Consider the following 21,253-nt stretch of genomic DNA (forward strand, 5'->3'; position numbering starts at 1 on the left):
CCTGAAGCATGGTTAAGAACTGAAGGGGAGTGCGTTTGCTGCTGTTTGAAAGCGCGGAAATAAGAACGAGATACAACGAAACAGAGGAAATGGAGGAAAGAGGAGAGGGGGCAGAGGTTTTCTCTCTCCCCTTCCCTCCCCCGTCCTCCATTTTTTTCACTCTCGTCCCAATATCTGCGCGATCACAAAGCGAGAAAGGCACAAAATCATTTTACAGGATTGCTTAACTCACTCGTGAAAATTTCAGAACAAACAGAAACAAACTGAAACCTTTACGTCCTTTACTGATGATATTATACAGCTGACCGAATTTTGTTTTGGAAGAGCCTTTTAGTTTTCTGTTGAATGCGCAAAGCCAAGTTTGACTCGCAATTTTTGCCCCTCAAAATTTGTTTAATTTATTCATAAACGTTCATAAATGTATGTTCACTTCTTGCAACAACTTAGAGATAAGAGGCCAACGATAAATTATTGAAAAGGTAAATACAAAGTAAATGCAAAAACTGTTTTTCACTTAATTCATTAGCCCTACCTACAATATTTCAAACTTAACCCACCAAACTCATTCTTGAATCATAATCACTTAAAGCTAAAATTCGGGCTGTCTCGGAAAGGTTATACTGTTGCTATGATAACCTAAGAAGTGGAGTAAGTGACCATAACTGGTTTGAATGGAAAAAAGTCATCTGACTTATTTGATAGCTACAGCCGTACCGAATATTTCAAGTTTGCTTAATTTTTACTCTAGAGTGTAAATATTCTATCTGTATCCACACAGAATTCTATCAGTATTCACACTAGAAACAAGACTCTCGCAAAATCGTACGTACAAAGTTTGCTAAATTCCATCTGCTTTTTTGCAATAACGATAACGAGTTTAAACTAAGATACTAAGAAAAGTATATCACTGAATCATGTCACAACAACCCAGTCTTACAACAATCTTTTTCGCCTGTGTAAGTTTCCAAACTTAATCAATCTCCAATTCCAGATGCACTTCAGCGGATGTGTTTTCAGCAGCTTCCTTCCGGACTAACAATGCTACTTCTTCGACATTTTTCAAAAGCTGGGTTAATGCATAATATGTCGCGCCAAACGACATACCACTGGCAATGGCCAGACCTACAAACGGAATAAAACGAGTGACTTCTTTAAAGGCTGCCTCCGCAGTATAGGGCGCCAGAATTCCGCTGAGTTGCGCAGCAGTCGTCAGGCTAACTGCGATAACCCTCTCTTTAGTGGCAAGATGAAGCTTCGCAAATTCTGCCGACCCTATTTCAGGAAGACCAAGTTGGGATCTGTAAAAGCGGAGTTCCTTCAGGATCAGAGCGGCATCAACGGCAAAGGATAATCCGGGTAACGGAACAAGCGCAGCGGCAGCAGATGCTGAAGCAATCATCCATATACGCCCTCTGAGAACATCTACTTTTCTTTGAAAGAAACCTTCTGGCGACCGCGTTATCACATCACCAAGAGACAAGGTCAGGCTCTCTCGCTGATATCTCGTCAATGCATCTAGGATGGCCTGGGTTAGTCGGGCAAAGTCCCATTTGTCAGGGTCATGATTGCTTATCAAAAATATATCCCTCTCATTGCTCAGCAAGTCGCCCAGACTTTCTACACAGTTGCGTCGGATTTTCTCTAGCATGGCCTTTTCATTAAATGTTCGCTTTCGCTTCTTAGCACGAACACTTTCATCAATTTTTGTACGAATTAAGAAGAATGTCTTTTTATTCTCTCTAATTTTCTTGGCCAATTCCAAGTCATTCTTGGTGAATCGGCTGGCTGTGAAGATGAGAAAGGTGTGATACTTCTCTAAGTTTACTTTCTCGCAGTATGTTTCCAGGTCAGGGTAGTTTGGGGTGCCTATACCTGGTAAATCCCACAACTTAATGTTATGATTGGCCGGATGATCATATGCAGTCGGGACTGTAGTGGATTCGGTGTCACCAACTTCAGCTGCCCCTTCATCATCGTCATATAGTCTAAAAAACAAAGACGCTTTTATTATAGTCTAACCACCTTTTTTTGTGCTACAACTGATTTTGGTAAGTGGTAAATTAGCCATTGGAGCTTAAGAGCGGATGCCTGTAAATATCAACCAGAGGTGTGCAATAGTGAAAAATTCAAAATTCTCAAAAAAATTCACAACATAGCCCACGGTAAACTATTGCAAGAAATACATGTTTTACTTCGATCCGATAATTATTTTTGATGTGAGGCTATGATCTTGAATTCACCGCTCCTGAACCGGGTTTTCGGTGTCTGACACCACATGTTGCGAAGACCTTGTTTTAAAAATCAAACCAGTCTTAATCCAAACAAAAAACATCCAGTCTGATAAAGTACATAATTATGGACATCACGAATGGTATGTTACTCATCTGAAGAGAAAATTAAATATTTAGGAGATTTTTCAATATTTACAATTTTTTAAGCGATTTCTCGTGATGCCAAATTGACAAATTTGCGAGGCTAAAATCATCAACTGGTACATGGCGTTAAGGATAAAGATTTACACCACGTGAAAGAACATCATTTCTTCTTATAAAATCCGCTTTCAAAACTATGGGCAACACAGAAGGAAATTTTTGAGGCCGCGAATTACAAGTAGTACTTTGGTGAAATTTGAGCTTTTCTGTCACGGCATTCCGATGCTAAAACTCAGATAAACACAACATGAAAACGTTTCAAACAACAATTGTTTGTTGGTGCTTGCTAGAGGTCTTGGCCCACGTTCATAATATTACTTTCCATGATTTTTAATCATTTCGTGCAGGCACAAAAGATTGTAGCAGTTTTATTAGACCCCGAGTTCAAAAGCGTATAAAGGTCACAAAGGTCAGTTTACGTAGTCAACGTTTTGAATTCGGACCAGAATGTTTTGCATTGAATCTTACTTTAGAACAAATGAAACAATAGCTACAAGACCTACGTAATTCATACCTTTTTAGCGAGCTTTCTGTACATTGTAGAAATCATCACATCAATCAGGAACGATATATGCATTTTGCCGCGATTTAAAAATACGTTTAACGGCAGAGATTGCGTTACAGTTTGCGCAGACCACTTGCCCCCAGGGGGAGGGGGACTCCTATATCAAATTGACGAGTTGATCGTCATAAATTTTGAAAAGTACCACTAAAAGGTACCAGAATTTGTTTTGTGGCCGTGGTCTGTATAATTTCCCCACTAAGTGGTACCAATTCTAAAATGAATACGCTAAGTGACAGTTGACTGATATTTATAATAACTTTCTCTTATATGTTTTCGCTCAATACCCTGAAACGTGCTAGAAGGTACCGCCATACCTTTGACAGGTACCAAACCACGAATTTTAACCCCCGAAAGCTACGATCACCCCCGTCAATTTTTATATAAAGGTTCACCCCCGGGTACCCTGCGAGCAGAGGCCCTTCAACTATTATCTAGGAAGATCAAAGGGCCTCTGCTCGAACGGTACCCCCTGGGCGCATGCCAAGGGTAATTTTTCACTGCCCCTTCGATACAAACTGTAACTGCGATTTACTTGTGAGCTGTACTTTCTGTCACTGAACTTTCTAAACGTGCAGTTAGCCCCAAGTTGGTATTCAGATAGCTTCAGTTTGTTTATTTTGCTCTGCAATCCAACTTTTAAAATGCTCGATTCTGGTTTCACGGCGTTCAAACAAATTGAGCCGAGATGGTATCGTGTGAGTATGCTTCGATTGATGGAGGACAATGTGGACAAAGTGTTGGAAATCCAACGAATACCCAATGTATTCCAATCAGAGATTGTGGCACAGACATTCGAAACTATCTAAGGGCCACGGGGTTTGCTGACTGAACACTGAAAACTGAGGCGGAGCTTCTCGTAGGCAGAGCAGGTATCGAATTACTGTAACGCAAAACTCCTGACCTTAAATAAGAATTACCTTTAATAACGTTTGCAATTTGATTCTGAATTACTGGTTATTACATCCACACACATTTTTGATTTTTAGTGATTTTTTTTAAAGTTATTTGGCCCTGTGCTTTGTCACTGTTACAGTTTCGCGACGTAAAGAATGGGGAGCTTAGTGGGGAGGCGGCAGGGTAAGAGCGAGGAGGGAAACGGGGTTGCATCACCACTGTCGTCCCTATTTTCCCGAATTCCTGCAGTACGACTCACACCTGCTACAGTCGACCACAGTACATTGTCAGCAGGAACAATGGAGGGACGTAGGGGGAGCAATTTTTGTCAGAAAGAGGGCCAGGGTTTCACAGCCTGGACGGCACAGCTACGCTCCTTTGGCTGTAAAGCCAGTTCTACAAAGTGACATAACTAACTGACTAAACTTCAGGGCAAAATCTTCGAAATCGATGACAGCCATCTAATCAGGTCTATTTGCTCAAGACATCGAGATGCTTATGGCATCAGACGGCGCTGCCAAAACCGATTCTGCGCCGGTCCCACCAAGTTGGGCAGCTAATCATTTCAAGCAAACGAAGAGAGATCGGAGCATCACATTTGTGCAATCTAGACTTATCCACAAGATGATCTCGATATTAGTGCCTGTCGGCTTTCGCAAGTACTCTAAAAATTCAGACCATAGCACCATATATTCAGGCAACATGATCTTGTTGGATCGTGTTCTTACATTGACCCATCAAGGCCAAAGAAACCATACTTTGTCTGCTCAAATTCCATAACTGATGGATGAACTATCTTTTATCGTAGACAATTTTTGTGAACAATAAATTGAAAATTGGGTCTTATCCAGATGAACTAGACAGTCACATTGCTTTTAACTCTCCTTGAGTAGCATTCATGGTAGCCTCGCGAAACGCCCCTCGGGGACGGGAGCGATGAGAGGCGGCGGTATTCGCAGGCTACGTTAGACTGAAATTTGAAAAACTTTATCAAAAATCAAAACAACTGCGCGAGTGTAGACGCAACCAGATAAAATTGTGATAACCCAAAACCGTAATCTCAGTTTGAAATGATTATATAATTAATTGTCTTTGGCGTCTAGCTGGACGAAACATCGCTTTCTATCCCGTGGACAAGGGCGTACGTAAGTTCAAGGTCAGCGGTCTACCGGTGAAATGTATGTAACACAATCTTTGTGACCAAATGTGTGAAACGGCCTAAAGTGTTACGATGTTTCCTATAGATGTCCCATATTTCTTAAACATCCAATGTGGCCGCTCAAAGGTATGAATTATAAAGCACTCTTAGCTATTTGCTCCATTCTTTTCAAAGTAAGATTGAATGAAAGAAGTCCTGGTTTCATTTTATTCCATATTTACTAGTGTTGCGACCGGTTGACAACGTAAACTGACCCGTGCACGGCTTTTGAACTCCGCTAAAATCTTTTGACACTGCCCCTAAAAGATAGAAAACCAAGGAAAATAGTCTTAAAAGCATAGGTCATGCACACGCAGTGCCCTGTAGCAAGAATTAATAAACCATTGTTGTTTGAAACGTTTTCATGTTGTGTTTATCTGAGTTTTAGCATCGGAATGCCGTGACAGAAAAGCTCAAATTTCACCAAAGTACTACTTGTAATTCGCGGCCTCAAAAATTTCCTTCTGTGTTGCCCATAGTTTTGAAAGTGGATTTTATAAGAAGAAATGATGTTCTTTTACGTGGCGTAAATCTTTATCCTAAACGCCATGTACCAGTTGATGATTTTAGCCTCGCAAATTTGTCAATTGGCATCACGAGAAATCGCTTAAAAAATTGTAAATATTGAAAAATCTCCTAAATATTTAATTTTCACTTCAGATGAGTAACATACCATTTGTGATGTCCATAATTATGTACTTTATCAGACTGGATGTTTTTCGTTTGGATTAAAACTGGTTTGATTTTTAAAACAAGGTCTTCGCAACATGTGGTGTCAGACACCGAAAACCCGGTTCAGGAGCAGTGAATTCTAGATCATAGCCTCACATCAAAAATAATTATCGGATCGAAGTAAAACATGTATTTCTTGCAATAGTTTACCGTGGGCTATGTTGTGAATTTTTTTGAGAATTTTGAATTTTTCACTATTGCACACCTCTGGTTGATACTTACAGACATCCGCTCTTAAGCATATAATATATAGCTAACACGAAATCGTGTCTAAACTGCTAACCGTTAAGCTAACCAGGGAGCTATTTAAGCTAACCCATGTGCTATTTAGGCTAACTGGAGTGCCCTTTAGGCTAACCGGAGTGTTTTTTAGGCTAAAAGTAGTAGTTAGTGCTACTCGGTTTGAAGACACACCAGGATAATAATGTCCACAGGATCTACCAGTTGTTTTGAACTAGTTTAATGCGCAATTTCCACTTTGCACCAGGAAAATAATGTCCACAGGATCTACCAGTTGTTTTGAACTAGTTTAATGCGCAATTTCCACTTTGCACAAGCTAGCTGGATCTACCAGTTGTTTTGAACTAGTTTAATGCGCAATTTCCACTTTGCACAAGCTAGCTAGCTTGTGCAAAGCGCAATTTCCACTTTGCACAAGCTAGCTAGCTTGTGCAAAGTGGAAATTGCGCATTAAACTAGTTCAAAACAACTAGTAGATCCTGTGGACATTATTTTCCTTGTGTGTCTTCAAACGGAGTAGCACGCTAACCCGCGGTGCGAAACAGTCAAAATTCTACACCACGTGAGGATACACAACAAAGGTCAACCCGCCATCGAGAAGAGCGTCAAAGCGACAGGGAACAAGGACAACTGACAGCATAAAAGAGCGACCGACCGTCTTTGAAAACCTGCACATCGCAAAAGGACAAATCCTCTCGGAAAAAAGGTAGAAACTCTCTGATTTATTGTGGATTTTGCTTTGCGTGTTTGTGAATACCGCCTTGCTTGGTTCCAAGATTGGATATCGTGACCGCACGTCAAATGCTTGGCATGAAAACGAGGCTAAGGGCGTGAACGCAGAAAGAACGACAACAATTTAATTGCAACACGATGCCTCCTAAGATCGACATCAAGACCCTCTCTGGGAAAAGAGATAACGCTGTACATGCACTCAAAGAATTATTCGACGAATTTGAAACACTTTATTCTGTGAAACCTGAACTGAACTTGTTGGCTGCAATATTTAATGAGATACAGTCCAAGTACAGGGCGATTAAGAAACAGATAGAAGCTATTGCTGACAGATTTGTCGAAGAGGGTGTCACGTCAGAAGACGAAAAAATAACAGAAAATCTGAAAGCTAGAGAAGAAATCAAAACACAATATCTTGAAACTTTGCAAAAATACGACAGTTATCAAAAGGAACTTAACGCCGCCCCTCAATTGCAAAACACCCCTGAAAGCACTGCAGTCCTTGGGGTAGTCGCAGAAGCAGTCAAACAAATGGCAGAAAGTATGGCTACAAAACCACACGTGAGTGGCTTAGAAAGACTGTCCGTTCCGTCATGGGATGGATCACGGAAAGCGTACGCAATCTGGAAAAAAGAATTCAGGCATTGGTTGACTAAATACAACCAAGATAAAGAGGAGCAACTTCAACGCTTCCGCAAAGCCATGCCCAAAGGATCTTGGTGGACAGACCAAGTGAAGACCTGCAAAAACATAGATAGAGCATGGGAGATACTTGACATCGAGTTCGCGGACAAAAGGAAGTTGATGGATGAGCTCCTTTCTGAGATCACCAATTACGGCACTGTAAAAGGTGACTCGAAGAATCTGGCTCGTTACGCCACCTCTATATCTGTGTTCGTGAGAGATATGGAGGACAATGGATGTACTGTTCGAGAAGCCTCTGAAGCGCCATTCTTCATGTCGAGACTCTTGTCCAAACTTGAACCCAAGGATAATGAAGATTTCGGCAGAGAGATGCAACGCCTAGGGAAAGAAGAAAATGTCACCAATTTAGTTACGTGGCTCCACCAAGAGGCAGCGCTCCGATCCAGGGTCAAAAAAGAAATCGAAGCTGAAAGTGTACATAGAGAACGAGGGGAGCGAGAGCAACCTTACCCTGGAAGATCGGAACAACATTTCAATAATGCCAGCATGACCGATGACGAATCATGTCCCCTTGGTTGTAAATCAAAGCATCTTCTCGCTTCCTGTCCTGTATATCAAGAAGCGGCTGTCAACAAAAGATGGGAGATCGTGAGGGAGAATAGAAGATGTCGGAAATGCCTAAGAGTGTCCCATCACACGAATGACTGTAAAAGGGCTGACGGGACATCATGCGATAAGTGTAAGAAGAACCATCACCATTCTCTGCACAACGAGAAGAAAAACGAACCTTTGCAGTCCAACTTTAGTCCCGAAGCACAGATCTTCACTGGCCAAAATACCTTACCTGAGGTTGAGAATCGCAACATCCAAGGCAAAGACAATGAGGAGACTAGAGTAAAAAACATTCTCAGGATTTGTCCAGTACAAAAGGTCAAGGTCAGAGATAGCGACGAAAACTTTGCCGACTTACTTGCTATGTTGGACACTGGCTCGAACACGAGTCTCCTGTCGAAAAGGGCTGCAAAACAGTTGGGAATATCCGATCCTCAGACTCACCTGACTATGAACCTAGCTGGAGGACGAAAGAACGCAGACGGTTCAGAGATCATAGAGATTGAAATCGCATTACCCGCCGACGAAGATATCCTGAAGCATCTTCAAGTATACACAGTTCGAAAACCCTGCAGGAACGCTAAGAGTGTATCTCATAAGTCTATTGAAAGCTACCCTCATCTCCAGTCCATATCAGATAAGTTACATCTCTCCGGGGGTACTGTGGACCTACCCATTGGTACTGACTTTGTCAACGCATTTGTTGACATCCACACAGCCAGCGGTGATCCTGGAGAACCTGTCGCAAAGAGGAACTGTTTTGGCTGGTACTTTTTGGGTCAAGTAGATCCAGATTCTGAAGACATGACTGAAATCAAGTCAATAGACGTCGGAACCGAAACTGCTGTAGAAGATATCAAGAAACTAGTCCACCAAGACTTCTTAGGAGTCAGACCGACAAAGCTTTGCACCTGCAGCGAAAACGCACTACGCGAGAACAAGTTTGTGAAAGCCCTCTCAGCCTCGGCTACACTGGTGGACGGAAGAGTCCAAGTAAAAATGCCGTGGAAAGAAACTGGGCCTCCAAAACAAAGCAATTATGACATTGCTTTGAAGAGGATGTATTCCGCGGAGAAGTCGTTTAAGAAGAAAGACTGCTTTGAAGTCGTGGATGAAGAAGTTCAGAAACTGGTTGAACAAGGCTTTGTAATCAAAGTACCACGTGAGAACGTTGATCCTGGTCAGCCAGAATGGTACATGCCTCTCCAAGCCGTGTTTACTCCAGAGAAAAGCACAAAAGTCAGACTTGCCTTTGATTCGTCCTCTAAGGAACACAATGGTCTCTCCCTGAATGATCATCTAGAGAAGGGGCCAAATTACATCAACAGTCCTCCCAACGTTCTAACAGCATGGAGATGGGATGAAGTTGCGTATGCTGGAGATATTCGGAAGATGTTTAACCAGGTGTTGGTACACCCGGATGATCAGGTTTTCCATAAATTCCTGTGGAGAAAGAATCAGCATGACCCTCCCACCGTGTACCAGTGGCTCAGGCTAAACTTCGGTGACAAGCCAGCTCCCGACATTGCTTCGAACGCAATCAACATCCTAGCCAAAGCTTCACAAGATGAGTTCCCTGAAGCAGCAAAGGAACTTCAGGAACGAACATACGTTGACGACATTGGCGGATCCAGGCCAACTACTGCAGAGGCCAAGCAAGTCACCATTGCCATTGAAGAAGTGCTCGGAAAAGGTCAGTTCCAGATTAAGGCGTGGCATTCAAACAGTCAGGAGGTTGACCAAACCAGTGGTGAACGCTATACAGATTTACTAGGTCATAGGTGGGACAAGCAAGAAGACACATTTGCTCTAAAGAAAGATTCAGTTATACTGAATGAAGTGTTTACAAAAAGATCCTGCCTAGCCCAGCTGTGGGACCCTATTGGTCTCGTAGCACCCGCAACACTTAAGTTCCGAATTGACCTGCAAGAGCTGTGGAGTGCAGGATACAGTTGGGACGACATCTTCCCAGAAGCAACACAACAGAAATGGAAGGAGAATGAAGAAGCGATAAATCGCCTTCTAACCTTCAAGTATGACCGTAAGCTAAAGCCAACGGAAGCAATTGGTCCGCCTGAAGTACATGGCTTTGCAGACGGAGGAGAACTGGGGTGTGGAGCTGCCATTTTCCTTCGCTGGAAGCTTCACAATGGAAGCCATCAATGCGTACCGGTGATCGTCAAGCCCTTTGTCGCCCCACTGAAACAAAAAACTATCCCTCGATTAGAACTCTTGGGGTGCCTAGCACTAACAAGGATTTACAATACGTGCTAAGAGGCACTGTCCTTCATCAATTTCAAATATTACGACAAGACCTTCTGGTTAGACTCTCGAAATGGCCTGACGTGGATCAAGACCCCACCTCGAGAATTTAGACACTTTGTGTCAGTTCGAGTGGCAGAAATCCAAGAAACTGTGGGATCCGAACAATTCCGCTATGTAAAGTCCAAGTACAACACAGCAGATGCCCTCACCAGAGGAATTGCGCCTGGAGAACTCGAAGCCTGGATGTCTGGACCGCCGTTTCTTAAGTTGCTAGAAACTGAATGGCCTCAATTTCAAGGAGATGACCAAAGTCCTCACCAGGAACGAGCAGACACTTCCAAAGAAATGAACACTGCAATGAAACACAAGCAAGTTGACAACAGAGAAAAAAATAACAGAGTTTCATGCTGCCTCTGTTCCTGAAGAAAAGAAGGACAACCCTATCTTCTGCTACCTATTGCAACCATACTCCACATTCACAAAGATCCGCAGAGTCCTTGCTTATGTGCATCGTTTCGTTGAAGTTACAAGACACTATACTGTATCTAAAGGTTCCCTGAGAGTCCAGGGACTCAAGCGCTCAGAATTACAGCTTTTGCAATTTTTTCGGAAGGATCCTGGCATTCTCAAGGCGGCCATGAGTTCTAATCAGCCCTTCATCGTCTGTTTTGACGATCAACTTCTCATCCAGGTGTTACAAATCTATGTGGAGCTGACTCAATTTTTGCCGAAAGGCATGAGAAACCCTATCGTTCTGCCCAGAGGCCATAGAATAGCGATTCTCCTCTTGCATCACCTGCACGGGAAACGAGGACACTGCGGCTACAAGAGCCTGATGCACGAAGCAAGACGAACGTTTTGGATTATCGGGCTCAGAAAAATGGCTAAAGCCATCGTAAGCAAGTGTGTTGTCTGCCGGAAACTGCGCAAAAAGCCCCTCGATCAGTTAATGGATCAGCTGCCAAGTCTGCGAGTGGCAGCCGGATTTCCCCCATTTTCGAACACCGCTATGGATATGTTCGGACCGTTGCAGATCAGATTGAACCGGAGAACTCTCCAAGAAGCTCAAGTTGTGATCTTCACATGCACAACCACCAGAGCAGTTCACTTGGAGCTCGTAACTGACAAGTCGTCGGAAGCCTTCTCAATGGCGTTTCGTCGATTCGCGATTCTGCGCGGCCATCCAAACGTCTGCTGCTCTGACTGTGGCTCAAACTTCATAGGAGCACAGGAATGCCTGAGAGAAGTGATGCAAAACTGGGACATCCCCAAGTTATAAAGCACACTTTCAGAGGAATTGGCCTGTAATTTCGGGTGGCAGTGGAACATCCCACATGCAAGCCACCAGAACGGGGTTGTCGAGTCTCTAATCAAGTCCGTCAGACAAGCCCTCAACAGCGTGTGCAAGAACCAGGCATTCACTGAAGAGCAGTGGAGGACATTCCTAGCTGAAACTGCCTACATGGTTAACAGCCGACCCCTCTATCCAAGGTCTGATGACGTCTGGGAAGAACCCCCCATTACGCCGAACGACATCCTGATCGGACAACAAAACCCTCCTCCCCAGCCAGAGCAAGAATCCAGAGTTAATCCAAGACATTTACTGAGGAGTGTGCAAAACAAAGTTGACGAATTTTGGGCTTGCTGGATGAAGTACTTTGCGCCAACGCTGCTGCCGCGGAACAAGTGGTTTAAGATGAGAGAGAAGGTCGAGATCGGCGATTTAGTCCTCGAGCATAATCCAAACCGAAAGAGGTCTCAGTGGGAGATGGCGCTGATCGTCGACACCTACCCTGGCGAGGATGGATTGGTCAGGGAGGCACGCATTAAGACCCAGAATGGCGAGCATGACCGCCCCATCCACAAATTATGCGTTATTGCGACGAAGCAAGAATTTAGTGGAAATGAACAATAATATAAAGACTATATTACTCGAGTACGTTGAACTTTTTATAGATACAGTTGAGTTGAACTTCGTGCTAATTTGATCGCTGCTCAATTAGGGCCCTAATTTCCACACTGGGGCCGAGCGTTCTGCACTCCGTTGACAGCTGTTTATAATTTTAGCCCTTTTTATTATTGTTTTTTCTTAGCGTGAGATAAGACCTGTCACGTGAGATTCCCGACATTTTTATCATATTTAGTCAATCATATTAAAGCTCGCTTGGGGACTAGCGTGATCAAACAATCGAACGAAGAGAGAGAAGAATCCTGTTATTGAAAACAGCGTGTTCGTAACTTTTACAAAAGGAAAAATAACCTGTCTTAAGCGGGATTACGCCTGACAGAATTGTAAGTATATCAACAATATTATAGAGAAAGTTTGCTGTTGAAGTTCCGTTTTCGAGTAGAACTGATTTTTGAAGAATGATAGTTGTTCGGCTCACATGTATCATTTACTTTCAGTTGACTAGCTAGCTTGTGCAAAGTCGAAATTGCGCATTAAACTAGTTCAAAACAACTGGTAGATCCTGTGGACATTATTTTCCTGGTGTGTCTTCAAACCGAGTAGCACGCTAACCGGCGATTTTTGTTTAACCGAAAATTTGGCAACTAAATCAGTCTATGACCTCGCAGGCCAAGATAGATAAAGATGTCTCACGTTTACTATAGAGAAACAATCAATGTAGAAACGGTTTCTGTCTTCAAATGAAAGGTGAATAACAAATGCTTTCCCCTGAATTTCATTAAAAAAAAATGAAAAACGTACAAGGATATAAACGTACGCGTGATGCGTAACGTTACTCTAGATCCCGGGGGGGGGGGGGAGGGGTACTCAACAGATGCTTGGGTAGGGAGGTGCGGCCCGGGCGTTCAAACCCTGACCCTGCTTAAGACACAATTCTCCGATTTCGCTATCCCGTTTAAGACACAATTCAAAATTTTCAGGCCCTTTCTAAGACAAAATCACACCCTGTTTAAGACTAGAATGAAATAAGAATACACTAGTTTCTTACTGTATTTTAATGCATTGGCAATCACAGTCTGTTTAAACCATTAGGTCATGTAGGGATACCCTGTTTAAGGTTACTTCCATGTTTCGCGAGTGCCTTCAGGGAAATCTAGCGTACGCGCGCTGCTTTCGATAAAACCACGGACAACTATATATCACTGTAAAGCTGATAAATTGAAGTTTGCGAAAATATCAATGTTTTTTTATTTTGTTGGATACATAAGCGCGCAGAGGCCTGCAAACTCAATACTAGCGACGTGTACTTAACTGAATTACCCACTCTCACGTAAAGGCGCAAAATCAAACAGACTGCACAATATCAATCAGGAGATAATAGGCTAACAAAGTGTGTCAGGCTTTTTCTTTATTCCTATTGGTTTGTGAGAAAACCCATCTTAAAGATGGACGATGGAAAATTTTTGTAGTCCCGTCAGATGTTAACACGTCACGGGAAAAATATTTTGAATTTCGTAAAAGCCTGACATACTTTGATGCATTAATATCTGATGACCATTTTGGCCAAATTTCGTTGAAATCTGGCAAATCTACATACCCTATTAATTCATTTGAAGATGGGGAATTCGCGCAAAAAAAAAAGCCGTATTTTCGGCCTCAAAACATTTTCCGAGTTTTCGCACCTCGTTAAAATTTTTGTCAACGCGCTCACGCCGCCGGCCAATCAAACACAAAGAAGCATTCCCTGGGGAGTTCTGTAAGCATTTAGTGTTACTGTAATATTATATAAAAGCGATTTCGTTATGGGAAAAGTTAAGTCAGGCGCGAGAAAGCCACCGGCTAAACCAAAACAAAGAAGAAAACGGCAGATAGACGCAGAACATGAAACTGGCAGCCCCAGCGGAGTTGACACGAGACACGCACTTCTCACCGCTATCAGTACACGAGGCTGCGTGCTGAGGTTCGCTGCTTATTTTCAGCCGGTCAACAACGGCGAAAGTGGCTGGATTGTCGCCGGCATCTTCGATTTCGGACTCCGAACTGATGTTCGACTCTCCACTATCCGATTTCTCGTCCTTGAATTTCTCTACTGCCGAGGCAGTTATAGAAAATCTGACTGGTTGTACCAAGAACCCTTGTGGCTCTCTGCCAGCTGAAGTTTTTTGGTTTCGTCAAATGATTTTTCGACCTTCTTTGGGCCGGGTTTTTCCTTAACTGTCACCCAAGGTGACTTTTCTAGTTTCGCTTTCTTCATAACAACCTTTTACGCAATGCTTGAATCCAAAAAGGAACGCTGTGTCACAGGAAAATTTTACATACAACGCCGTGACCTTGCGATGAACACGATGTAAACAAAAATATGCAAATTTGCCGGTAATTCAAGATCGCGGGTAAATTTTGCCGCGTAATATCTCAACACAGCCCGCATAAATTGGATTATGACACCTTCGCTCGCTCACTGCTTTTCCTACAAACCTTTGTTTTTTAGATAGCTTGCGTTCTTTTTAAGATTTCTAACGGCTGTTTTCACGAAACTTTGCATCCCTTTCTTGCTTTAACAATTATCTAAAAAAAATTATTTGAGAAAAATTCGACCTTTCTTCCCCATAAGTAACCTTAAGACAGAAAGTGATGAAATAGATACCCCGCTCAAGACAAAACACCCTGAAAACCATACCCTATCGGGCCGCACGTCCCCGTTAAGGTCACATAAGGGAGTACCCCCCCCCCCCGGTCTAGATCATACCGAAAATTACGATCCGTCATTGACCCGGCGTCACATACATATTATATAAATAAGGCTTGTAATGCGGCATTTTATCATTTACATAACTTGAGACGTATTAAGAAATACCTGTCGAGAGATTCTTTCATTACTTAAGTTCATGCTTTTGTAACCAGCCGTCTTGACTATTGTAATGGTTTATTGTTTGGCTTACCAAATGTGCAGGTCGCTAAATTACAGCGTGTACAAAATGCAGCAGTAAGACTTATTCCTGGCATTGGAACGTTTTCTCATATTACACCGGCGCTTTATGAGCTGCACTGGCTGCCAGTTTCCTTGCGTATTGACTATAAGATTTTACTTTTGACTTTCAAATGTACTTATGGCCTAGCGCCAAGTTATCTTAGCGATCTTATTAGTATAAAATCGAATTCATTATATAATGTTAGGTCTACTGGTAAGCTCTTATTGGACCATTCCAAGGCAAAGATGCTTACAACATTGGGAGCAAGATCATTCTCAGCAGCAGCTCCAAAACTCTGGAATGAGCTACCTTTGGAGCTTCGTCAAGCAATATCACTTGACAGTTTTAAATCTCGACTTAAAACCTATCTTTTTAAGAAGTATTTTTATAGTTTGTAACTTAGTTTATTTTATTCTTACGGTAATGTATTTTCGTTTTATATTAAACATATGATTGTAAAGCGCTATTGATCAGCACATGTAAATACGCGCTATATAAATTGGTATTATTATTATTATTATTATTATTATTATTATTATTATTATTATTATTATTATTATTATATTAGGACCGTACAAATGGTTTCTGTCTCTAAACGACAGGTGAAAACGTAGGGATAAAAGCCCGGGGATAATAAAAAGCATTCGTATGACAAATGTCGTTTTCCCCTGTATTTCATTCTGACTGCAAGAAATGCAATTCTATCTGGTAGTTACTTATTGCCTCACTAGATCTCTGTATCTATCTATTTAATAGCCTGCAAGCAAGCTCTCTTGGGGGTGGGGGCGGGAGGGGGAAAGAGGATCCACCTCCAAGAGAGTTTGCTCGCAGGCTATCTATTTGGGGGAATTGGCGATGCTGGAGGTTATCACTGTTAAAATATTGTAGGCTTTACACACCACACAGTCAAATATGGCCCGAGTATAAGCTGAAACAGCTTCTTGTTACGCGGAATGCCCGCAGGGCAGGCCGTGTCTAGGTTTGGTCGGGTATCTTTTCTTACGCGGGATGCCCTGAGGGGGCATACCGTGTCTAACAACGGGTCGATTTCCTTTTTTTACGCGGGATAGGCCTGAAGGGGCATGCCGTGTCTAAAAGCGGGTCGTTTTTTTTTTTTTACGTGGGATGCCCTGAAGGGGCATACCGTGTCTAAAAACGGGTCGATTTCTTTTTTTTTTTCCTTCGTCGTAGCCACAAATCGGTACATTAACTTATTCATTAAACTCTCCCCTCTCCTACTCGGGATGTATTGTTCTGATTGTCTTCAACAAAAGCAGGCCAATCAAAATCCATTCTTGTCGCGTATATCGCAAAAGAGGGGACCCACTCACCCCTACTTGTGTGACGTCAAAGCATCATTTGATTTATTCATTAATCTTGGATTAAATTGGTGGCGCCATATTGTTAACATGTTGTGGACTCAAGTGTGCCGTTTTAAAACGGAAAATAAACAATTTTGAAACGGTAAATCGAAAGAAGAACTTCTAAGAAGCACTCTACCTTTAAAACGGTGTAAATTGGAGAATTCCTGGCGAAGGAATCGTGCTTTGTTTGACAGTCTTAGACCACGATGCGAGGCTGAAAAGAGGTCATTGAGAAGCTTACGTTACAAGGGAAACAACGTAACGCGATCGTCGTGACTCAAACTATTCCATTAGCAAGGATAGTTTTATAGTCTGCGAAGCATACAGTTGGAATAAATGCATCACGCGTAATGCCAGTATAGCATGCATCTTGGTTTTTTTTTTTCTTCCTCGTAGCCACAAATCTGTACATTAATTTATTCATTAAACTCTCCCCTCTCCTACTCGGGATGTATTGTTCTGATTGTCCTCAACAACAGCAGGCCAATCAAAATCCATTCTTGTCGCTTACATCGCGAGGGAGGGGACCCACTCTCCCCTACCTGTGTGACGTCAACGCATCATTCGATATATTTATTAAAATCGGATTAAATTGTCGCGCCATATTGTTCACATGTTGTGGACTCAAGTTTAAGGGTGCCGTTTTCAAACGATAATTTCACCATTTTGAAGCGGTGAATCGAAAGAATAACTTCTAAGAAGCACTCGACATCTAAAACGGTGGAAATTGGAGAGTTCCTGGCGAAGGAATCGTGCTTTCTGTGGCAGTCTTAGACCACGACGCGAGACTGAAAAGAGGTCATTGAGAAGCTTACGTTATCATAATGGAAATTCACAAATTTCCGGTGATAGTATGAGTCGCGTAACACAAGGGAAACAACGTAACGCGATCTTCGTGACTCAAACTATTCCATTAGCAAGGATTGTTTTATAAATCTGCGAAACATACAGTTGGAATAAATGAATCAGCCACAGCATCACGCGTAATGCCAGTACAGCAGGCATCTTGTTTTTTCCTCATTGTAGCCACAAATGTGCACATTAATTTATGCATTAAAATATGTCCTCCCCTAGTGGGGATGTATTGTTCTGATTGTCTTCAACAGAAGCGGCCCAATCAAAATTTATTATTTAGGCACATATCACAAGAGAGGGGACCCACTCATCCCTTCCTGTGTGACGTCAAATCATTATTTGATTTATTCATTAAAACTAAATTAAATTCTGCCCTCTCCCAGAAGGGATCTATTGTTTTTATTGTGTTGAACAAAAGCGGCCCAATCAAAATCCATTATCCGCGCGTATATCACGAGGGAGGGGACCCACTCATCTCTACTTGTGTGACGTCAAAGCAAATCATCATTTGGAAAAGTTGTTTTCGTTCAATGGCGGCCACATGTCTGAATTTAAGACTCCGCATCTGCCGTTTTCCGAAAGAAAACAAACGTTTTTCGAGCGGTAAATTGAAATAACAACTTAAAGGTAGTACTCGAAAGTTGAAACGGTGGAAATTGGGATAGTTCACAGCGAAGAAACTACGCTTTTACAAACAGATCGAATAATTCAAAGCCAAGGAAGCCAGACAAGTTCAGCGGGGTCATGACGTTATTGCAGAGTTATTCCCGGTATGATTCCCAGTAACACAACGATAAAAATCACGCAGTCTCTCTGAATAAAACCATTCAATTATTTCAATTGCGAAGGGAGGATACAGTTGACTATAAAAATAAGCGAAGAAACTGTATCTCTAAATTTAATCTTATTAAAAGGGAGGATAGTTTTTAAATATCTGCGAACCATATCATGGGGAATAAATGGGGCTACATTAAGCATTCCGTGTAATGCTGATTAAGGGCATCTTGTTCGTTAAAGAAAACCCGGCCTGATCAATCGATGACAATCGACCATCGGAAATCCAATCGATCAATCGATGACAATTAGTTAATTGATATCGATTGATATCGGTCAATCGATGACCAAACGAGGTGGGGTAAGAACGAGAAGCGAGTCACGCAATTTTCGGATCGCACTAAATCGACGATCACAAAGAAATATGAGAGATTACTCGCAGTCTACATAAACCCACATGTTTATTTGATATATGAACCAATAAATTATTGTTGCTGTTGTTGTTGTTGTTCGTTGTCTTATAAGCGGGACGTAATGTGCAAGCTTCCATAATCGGACGTTCGATCTATCTTCTTGTTAAAAGGAAATACGGAAACCGATGACAATCTATGACAATCAATGACAATCCATGGCAATCGATGACAATCGATGTCAATTAAAAAACACACGTTTTTTGGTCATCGATTGGTCATCGATTTCCGATATCAATCGATTAATTGTTATCGATTGACATCGATTGTCATCGATTGTTATCGATTGCCGATTTCATCGATTGATCAGGCCGGGAAGAAAAGGAGTCCGGGAATGAAATTTTTTTCTAGGCTTCGAGCAGTCTTGTCGATAGCCATATAAAGTCAGCGAATCACGCGCGCAAAAATTGTCTTCCACGAGAAACCGTGATGTGCAGTGGGAAGCCAAAATTAATTTTACTTTGCAGATTTACGGATTTGCGATAACCAGCTGTGACACTAAAACATTTAGTGGTTCGTCAGTGTGTCACAAGAATCCAATTCATGTGGCAATAATAATTAGGCTCTTCCATTTATAGACCTGTGCCGGAAGTAAGAAATAGAAGTCGTAAATACCATTAATACGAAATGAAGTGAAGTAAGGGAGGATTTTCGGCTGGATAGGACTTTTGTTTTATTATTCCATTATTGTAAATTGGTTGCCAATGAAAGTAAAATTTAGCTACAATTCCTGGCACTTTCCCTTACAGGGGACAGGATTTACAAATCTTAAGCCGAGCACTCATCATATGGAATTGTCTGATGCATTAGTCTTTCAGAGCGATTGATCTCTGAATTCACTTTCGATCTTAAAAATACACCGAGCAATAATTAATTATCAGCACTTTGCTTTTTGGTCAAGTAAAAACAAGAGCTGAGTCTTTTGACTGTAATCGTCATATTTGTGTACGCTTTTCCTTTTGAATCAGCCAAAAGAAGTTCATTTTTATTACATTTCCCCTCAGACATTTTAACAATTTTAATGCATAATGAATCAGTCTTGAATAATGACTATCCGAGAAGAACTTCCGGTCGTGTTTCAGCTTGAAAGTGAAACCATTTTCGATGCATGGTGATACACTTCTCACGTGGAGAGGGGCGATGGTGAAGGTTCTTGAAAGAAACTTCCTTCGTTTTATTGAAAAACTCAAGTCGATGAAACGGTTTTCATTTTTCCCACACTCCACAATTGATATCAATAGAGCTCAGCGAATCGCAAAACGGCACATTTCCCTTGAATGACCGAACACAGCGGCTGCCACGCAAATTGTGTTTAAAAACCTCTATAGCCGTATAAATCAATCAGCAACAAGAAATCATCCGTGCGGTCGATGGAATTTGATGAAACACCATATTATGTTATTATATGCAGCTTTAACTCTTCAAGCGACCTCAGCCAGGATGCCGAGCAAACCAAAATACACCGAACTCTAAAGTCTACAAATCTTACAACAGTAACAACAGTAACCAATGTTTTGGTGAAATAGGTATTACGAGGAGATGTCTTGCTTCATATAAATACACTGTAACTCAATAAGACATATTCATTCCTAATAAAAAAATCTACTCACTCTCGTACTGAGTTGATGAAACTAGATTTCCCAGTTCCCGAATCACCAGTAATTGCGATGTTTACTTCGACGTCTCGCCATCTGTCAAGCCTTTCCTTAAAGAACGCTTCGATGCTCGAAACGCCACTGTCATCGATTTCTTTTTCAAGCTCCTTCATTTGGATTGCCTCCCAATCTTCGCCAGGGTGGTTGAACTCAGCCATGACGGAAAGGGATGTTTGTGAGGGGAAGTCTCAGTTCCTCCGCTCTGAGTACATACATACACATGAAATGGAATGTAAGCGATTATTACTCATTTAAGCGTCATTGTAATGTCTCGTACCTGTTATCAGTTGGGTTGAGAAAAGATAATATCGGCCTAAGGGAGGTGACGTCATCAGGTTATTCTTCGGAGCAGCCACGAACCGAGATCCGATTATACCGGAAATTGACCTGCATTCACTCTCTTTCAGTAGTAATGGCGGACGACGTCGGGGAAATAAAGACTTCGAACGTTTGTTAGGATTCGTTATGGTAGAATACAGAGTTCTTTCCACTTTCGTTTCTCGGCGTCTGAACACTGACCTCAAGGATTTTACGTTCGATTTGTGGAAGAAACGTGGAACTATGAAAACAGTCAAGATTTGCTCAGGTAACATCGACCTACGGGAGGTTAACATCGACCTAAAGGAGGTTAACATCGGCCTACGGGGAGTTTGGATACAGTGCGAGCCAGCGAGCCATGCGAGGCATGCGAGTCATACAAGCGAGCCATGCGAGGCATGCGAGCCATGGCTGCGAGCCATGCGAGCCATGTGAAAAAAAAATCGTAAAAATCGAAAACTATCGGGTGTCAGTAAAACGCGGGGTCGGGGTCTCTTTTCTTTTCTTTTTTTTTTTTTTTTTTCCTTTTTTTTTATTTTCAACATCACAGGTCATTTGTGGGTCAAATAAGGATTAAAGCCAATATAAAAAAGTTAACAAATATTTTGCTGTGTCTCAGTGCGC

At 42.0% G+C, this 21,253-nt stretch overlaps 1 protein-coding gene across 2 annotated transcripts; it reads right to left on the minus strand.

Annotated features, from left to right (window-relative positions):
• Positions 1-557: 557 nt before the first annotated feature.
• Positions 558-20,542, minus strand: LOC146484744 (interferon-inducible GTPase 5-like). 2 transcript variants are annotated; one of them, XM_085104472.1, is made up of 3 exons: positions 20,267-20,529; positions 1,873-1,985; positions 558-1,785 (listed from the first exon to the last, which is right to left on the minus strand). In XM_085104472.1, exons 1-3 carry the CDS (start codon positions 20,467-20,469, stop codon positions 971-973), a joined length of 1,131 nt encoding a protein of 376 aa, XP_084960598.1. In that variant the 5' UTR covers positions 20,470-20,529; the 3' UTR covers positions 558-970. The 2 variants fall into 2 exon arrangements, with proteins under 2 accessions (XP_084960598.1, XP_084960597.1); XM_085104471.1 differs by having other exon boundaries at positions 558-1,985; positions 20,267-20,542.
• Positions 20,543-21,253: the final 711 nt, after the last annotated feature.

Source organism: Pavona decussata, unplaced genomic scaffold (assembly GCF_977016875.1).
Source record: "Pavona decussata unplaced genomic scaffold, jaPavDecu1.1 SCAFFOLD_31, whole genome shotgun sequence".
Taxonomy (NCBI): Eukaryota; Metazoa; Cnidaria; class Anthozoa; order Scleractinia; family Agariciidae; genus Pavona; species Pavona decussata.